The following is a 6,748-nucleotide window of genomic DNA, read 5'->3' as shown; positions in this document are numbered from 1 at the left end:
CAAAATATTATGTGGCAAACTGTCGAAGGGAATTTTTATGTTAAATAGATTAAAGTTCATTGGTGAAAAAGATCACCTGGTATTTTTTTAAATCTTTTCCACCAATCATGTATTAGATTCTAGGCCTACACTGCGACGTTGCAATATCGTAGGCCGCGGCCTTGTATTAGAGGAGGCTATGGCCTTACCCTTTATGTTCAGTGAATGACTCCACAAATTTAAAGGATTGCCTGCAATTTATATTTCAATCTGAATGTTATTATCAATTTCATATTCATCATATTGATAATAATAATATAACAATAATAAATTATTATTATCCAATCCATTTTTCTGCTCCCAAATACATAATAATAGATTCCATTATAATTGTAAACCACCTTGTATTCAGCCATGTCTGTTAACATTCAGCAAGTACCTAAAAAAGTATGATGAGCTGATCAGTGAATGAACCAGATATGACATATTTTGTTTCCTGATCAGTTAGACCACAGAATTAATAATAGCAACCATAGAATTAATAATAGAATTAATATAGGAGTTTTCTCTTTTGTTTCCTGATCAGTTAGACCAAACAGTGCTTCATTTAGTGTCACGTTCACTTACCGATCAGTATCTGCTAAAGTCTGTGAGATTTTACTTTTAACATGAAGAGGAGAAACCCATTTCTCCTTCCACAGTTTGTAGCATAGACAGAGATGGTCATCCTGTGTGCATTTGGATGCACCGTGTCATTTCGCTTTACATTCTTGTGATGAACACATCTCCATAATCACACCAAACCAATATACCTGCTGCCAGTAAACAATTTTGGAACACAATGCCAGGCAATAGCTGGTGGGGAGTATTGGCGCAATGCGTTAGAATGCTGCTAGGTAGTGGGAGTGATTAGTGAAGGATAGAGCATTGGACATCTCCATCTTTGAGAAAGAACAGTGTAAAAGTAATATTTCACAGACTTCAGTGTGTGAATTTCCAACAGCAAGTCAGCAATTGATAGTTTGCTAGTATGTAAAATATTTAATAGAATTATCATAGTTCTCTGGTGATATTCATTTGTCCAGAATTCAAGTGTGCTAAAAAAGCTGCAAAAACATAACATTCTGTTATTTGTGTTATCATCTAAAAAGATCCTAACATTTAGGACCGAATTCACCAAAACAAAAACTTGGTTTGAGGTCCAGTTGATTCTCAATAAAAAAAATCATGTTACAAATCCAATTCAAAATCATCTGACTTGAAACATACTGTCGCTCAAACCTAGTTTTCGTTTTTGGTGAATTTGGGCCATAGAATCATGATATCAACATAATAAGGCCAATCAAAAGGAAGAACCTAACATTCCTTTTCATCTCTACAACATAATTAAACAGACCTTTTATGCTATGTTCATCTTATTTTTCAATGAGACAAATTGAAATCCAGCCAATCTGGGATACTCCATTTTCTTCTGTTGATGGGGCACTTGTGATATGTTCAAGACATGCACTTGCTCACTTGTACCTCAAGTTACATCCAACTTATGCTTCTAAGGCCTTCATAGACCTCTGTAAATAATAGTAGTCTCTAAAAATAATATGCCTACTATTGGATTTTATGTGTATTTGTTGCAGATGGCGACAGTTACTGTTAAAAAGGAAAAGGAGGAGGATGAGGATGATAGAAGCCAGCAACCAGATGCAGTGGAAGATGATTGCGGCCAACAAAGTTATCTAATCCCTGGCTACAACATGATCTTCATCAAAGAGGGTCCATATGGTGAGATGAATTCTATTACTAACAGATTCTTGATTGACCTGACCAGGGTCTACCTCTGTTGCTTGGGTGATTAGATTGTGGCCAGCTTTCTCACATAAAGTGTTTCAATGTTTGGGAGTGGAACTCCTGTGTAAACGCTACTCCTGAATGGGCTGTCTGCCACATATCAACCACGCACATGTACAGAACAAATGTGCAGTGTGTTAGATGAAATGTGTTTAGACTATTCCATAAAATTGCATAAATATCAATCTAAAGAGGTTCTCCTACAACTTGTTATAGATTTGAAGGTATCCCATTTTATTAATTACCTCTGTTAACTTTTTCCAGTATCACTGTCTCTGTGCAACTACAATCATTGTTCTATTATACTAAAGAACTTTGCTGAAGCATATTATTGGCTTATCATCCCTTACCTACATCCCTCGCTTGTGCAACAACACCACAACAAACATCTCAAATATGTCTTGGAATAGATGGTGAAGAGGTAGTTAACCCACTCTTAGTAGCAGAGCTTCTCAATGGCTACTTTACAGATGTTGTAGGGGAGACACTCAAGCACAACAATAAACCCACACAAGATGACGAAAGTATAGACACAAAAAATCAAGAGGGAACTGACGCTATTAGATTCTGCAGACTAGAGCCAACCAACTATGAAGAGATAGAGAATGTCATTAACACCCTGAAATCAAAAGGATCAAGTGGAGTGGATGAATACTCACCACAAATTGTGAAACACTGTGCAGACGAACTGATCCCACCTCTAGTAACCATTATAAACAAATCATTCTGCTCTGACCAATTCCCATCTCTGCTCAAGATAACAAAGGTCTACCCAAAACACAAAAAGGGGTCAAAAACTGAAATGAAGAATTATCGTCCAATATCTTTGGTATCCACATTCTCAAAAATTATAGAAAAGATTGTCTTACTTAGATTACTGACATACTTGAACACCCAATCTCTGATAACCACCAGACAGCATGGCTTCCAAAAGGGAAATCAACAACATCCGCAATCATCAGTCTTATTGAACACATTATTGATTAAATAGATAATGAAAAGACTATATCAGCACTTCTACTGGATTACAGCAAAGCATTTGACTGCTTGGGACATGACATAATTGAGAAAAACTGAAACTACTAGAAGTTAATGGAACAGCACACAAATGGTTAATGAGTTGCCTATCATGCAGAACACAACTGGTTGAGATCAAGGGCACAATTCATGGATTAACAAGGCCATACCAATCCAAACCACTACCTGTTGCAAGAGGAGTCCCACAAGGGTCAGTTCTTGGACCAGTTCTCTTCATTCTCTTTGTCAATGACTTCCCTGCACTCATAGAGGATCAAAACACAAAATGCATAATGTATGCCGATGATACAACACTTTTAGTCTCAAGCAACACGGCTGAGGGATTGATCACAAATGCTGCCAACTCTCTACAGAAAACTCAAGAATACTGTAATGTCAACGATCTTGTTATGAATGCCTCAAAAACAATTGAAGTTAATTTCAGTAGAAGAGGGGTCCAATTAACAAACTCATGCAGCATAGATAAGGACAAGGTTGAATTTTTGGGCATTACAATAGACAGGGGCCTATCATGGAATGCACATGTAGATTCAGTATGCAAGAAACTAGGCTCAGGAATCTATGTGGTAAGAAGAGTGAAGTGTATTGCAACACGGAAGCGGCAAAAGCAGCATACCATGCCCTGGTAGAGTCCTACCTGAGATATGGGCTTATTGTGTGCGGGGGGATCGTCTGCGGGCAATCTAAAGAGGGTTCTCACACATCAGAAGAGGGCTATGAGAGTGCTGGCAAGTCTCAAACAAAGAGAGACATATCGAGATGCCTTCCGTCATCTGGGCATCATGACGGTGACTAACATCTACATCATGGAAGTCATCACCCATGTTAGCCAACTAAATCTCCAGAGAGGCACAGATGTTCATAAATACGTTACTCAGCAGGCAGACAACTATGTACTCCCAAGGCACAGGACTGCAATCTTCGAAGAGAAACCTTCATATGTGGGCAGAAAACTGTGAAATCACCTACCGGAGAAAATAAAGAGGCTGGATTGTGTGACATTGAAAAAAAGACTTAGTGAGTTTCTTGAAACAGGAGACACAGACTGGCAATGAAAAAATATAATTGTAAAATACAAACAATCAAATATATATGACTAGCCGTCAGGCTCGCTTCGCTCGCCATATCCGTCTAGCCAGGGGGCTCCGCCCCCTGGACCCCCGACTGGATCGTCCATGAATGAGATTAGCAGGCTCGCTTCGCTCGCCTGCATTTTTATCATGTTAGGACAATCCAGTCGGGGGTCCAGACTAAACGTCTGGCTAAACGGATATGGCGAGCGAAGCGAGCCTGACGGCTTGTAATATAATATTCCCAGGATTGAAGTAGCAGTGCCCAATCAATTTTTCCGCGATAAATGCATTTAAATCTTCAACTTGGTGCCAACCTAACAAAGTCAACTCAACTAATGCCAACCTGACAAAATTATTAATTTAGTTGCCAGTTAACAACTGTTTCGAAGAGGTACTCTATCTATATAGTTCTATAGTAACATATGATATGGAAATTTCAATTATAATTAAGAGATTGGGAGAAGAACAATATATATGCTAAAAGACGAACTTTAACCCTTAAAAACAACCCTTAAAGTTGAATATTGCCAAAAGATTTCTTAGTGCGCCTCTAAAGGGCCAACTGAACATACTTACCAAATTTGAACGTTTTTGGTCCGGTAGATTTTAGTTATGCGAGTGAGTGAGTCAGTCAATCAGTCAGTCAGTCAGTCAGTGAGTGCCATTTCGCTTTTATATATAAATTATATATATATTTTTTTTATTCTTGACAACCATTGCTATTCTTGAAGAATATGTAATAAAGAATTTTGACTAGAAAAAAAATCATTGTGCTATTATACTAAAGAACTTTGCTAAAGCATATTATTGGCTTATCATCCCTTACCATCCCTGGCTTGCTGGCTGTTTTGAGGTAATCTGTTAAGCAGTGTTGGCTGGTGAGTAGGCTCTCGAACATTGTTCTTTTGAATGTTTATAAAATTCTGACATGTCACATGCTGTGCGAGCTCTGCTCGACTATACAGCTTCATGTGACAAAAATTAAACAAAACTACAGTTATAATCACGTTATTAAGTCAGCACCTGAGTAACATATGTTGTTAGATAAAGCAGATTACTCTAACCTTCTATAACTCTGCTCTATTTCTAAATCATTAGTAAGCTATGAATAAATATGATTTAATGAACTACCAAAATATGTTATCAAAAATGTAATCCACTATTTAATGGTGACCAAATTATTATTGAATAATTTTTATTGAACGAAAATCCTAATTAAATGCTGCAAATCACCCCAAATACCTATTACTAATGTTGACAATAGGGTTAACAGCTAGATGGAGATTCAATGAGAGCTACCACCAAAAATATTGTGAGCCCGGGAATTGAACCTGGTACTTTCCAATTGCTAGTCAGAAATGCTTACCCTTACACCAAACAGGCAATCTCTGGATAGCAGCACTCATTTTATACTAAGCCATAGCAGCCAGCCAGTATACAGATGGAAATTTTTGCAGATGGCGTTTATTTTCTTGACAACTAATGTATATTATTGATGTTTATTATAATCAATAATTAATATTATATTGGCTGGGAGGACTTGGATCAAAGTTACCTACTATGGAAGGCGGATGTAAAACAAAATTGTTTGATCTGTTGTCCTATCATTTCCACTCACTATAACGTTAATGACACTAATATCCTGTATTATATCCTATAATATCCTGTTTTCATATTTTAAATGTTGCATTATTGATGATTGCAGATGAGCAAGAAGCTGGAGGAACTGCAGTGAACAGTGAACCAGAGATGTGGCATTCAAACTGCAGCACATCTGGCCAAGACTACACAACAGAAGAGGGTGGACTGAATGAGCATGCCATCTCTCCAATGGAAAAGTGCACTGAGTCATCTGTGGCTGGCAAAAAGACCAAGCTCCACAGCTGTGCTCACTGTAGCTATAAAACACCAATTCTGCTAATTTGAAGAGACACATTCGGAACACACTGGGGAAACACCGTTCAGCTGCGAGTTTTGTGACTACAAAACTGCTCGTTCTTGTCTTTTGAAAGAACATATAACAACACATACTGGAGAAAAACCTTACATCTGTGACTTTTGCGACTACAAAAGTGCTAAGTCAGAAGGTTTGAAGAGACATATCAGAACACATACTGGAGAAAAACCTTTTAGCTGTGAGTTATGTGACTTCAAAAGCTCTCAGTTATGTCATTTGAAAAGTCATATGACACACATACTGGAGAAAAACCATACAGCTGCGAGCTTTGTGAATTCAAAAGTGCTAGTTCAAGTTTTGAAAAGACACCACATCAGAACCATACTGGGGAAAAACCTTTCAGTTGCGAGTTTTGTGACTACAAAACTGCTCGTTCTTATCTTTTGAAAGAACATATAACAACACATACTGGAGAAAAACCTTACATCTGTGACTTTTGCGACTACAAAAGTGCTAAGTCAGATGGTTTGAAGAGACATATCAGAACACATACTGGAGAAAAACCTTTTAGCTGTGAGTTATGTGACTTCAAAAGTTCTCAGTTATGTCATTTGAAAAGTCATATGAGCACACATACTGGAGAAAAACCATTCAGCTGCGCGCTTTGTGACTTCAAAAGTGCTAGGTTAAGTAGTTTGAAAAGACACCACATCAGAACACATACTGGAGAAAAACCTTTCAGCATGGAGTTTTGTGACCTCAAAAGTGCTACGTTAGGTAATTCGAAAGCACATACCAGAACACATGCAGCAGAAAATCTTTTCAATGCATTATGGATGATTTCAGATCAGCAAGAGGCTGAAGGAAGTGCAGGGAAGAGCGAACCAGAGATGTGGCCTCCAATCTGCAGCACATC

General features: G+C 37.9%; 2 protein-coding genes across 2 annotated transcripts; both read left to right on the top strand.

Moving 5' to 3' along the window:
- Positions 1-1,598: 1,598 nt before the first annotated feature.
- Positions 1,599-6,094, top strand: LOC120355913. Its single transcript, XM_039444664.1, has 2 exons — positions 1,599-1,758; positions 5,641-6,094. The coding sequence occupies exons 1-2, from the start codon at positions 1,614-1,616 to the stop codon at positions 5,859-5,861; spliced, it is 366 nt and encodes a 121-aa protein (XP_039300598.1). The 5' UTR covers positions 1,599-1,613; the 3' UTR covers positions 5,862-6,094.
- A 7-nt stretch (positions 6,095-6,101) lies between these two features.
- LOC120355912 (zinc finger protein 679-like) lies at positions 6,102-6,609 on the top strand (the record flags this gene model as incomplete). Its single annotated transcript, XM_039444663.1, has 1 exon — positions 6,102-6,609. A coding segment is annotated over exon 1 (508 nt), but the record flags the coding sequence as incomplete, so codon positions are not given.
- Positions 6,610-6,748: the final 139 nt, after the last annotated feature.

Source organism: Nilaparvata lugens, unplaced genomic scaffold (genome assembly GCF_014356525.2).
Source record: "Nilaparvata lugens isolate BPH unplaced genomic scaffold, ASM1435652v1 scaffold5207, whole genome shotgun sequence".
In the NCBI taxonomy this organism is placed as follows: domain Eukaryota; kingdom Metazoa; phylum Arthropoda; class Insecta; order Hemiptera; family Delphacidae; genus Nilaparvata; species Nilaparvata lugens.
The sequence above is the reverse complement of the archived record's forward strand: the minus strand, read 5'-3'. Positions and strand labels throughout refer to the sequence as shown.

Bases quoted from the DNA above. Each gene is read 5' to 3' on its own strand.
- LOC120355913 (XM_039444664.1), top strand. From the start codon at position 1,614: ATGGCGACAGTTACTGTTAAAAAGGAAAAGGAGGAGGATGAGGATGAT. The intron at 1,759-5,640 runs GTGAGATGAATT...TGATGATTGCAG, and splicing joins CATCAAAGAGGGTCCATATG to ATGAGCAAGAAGCTGGAGGA.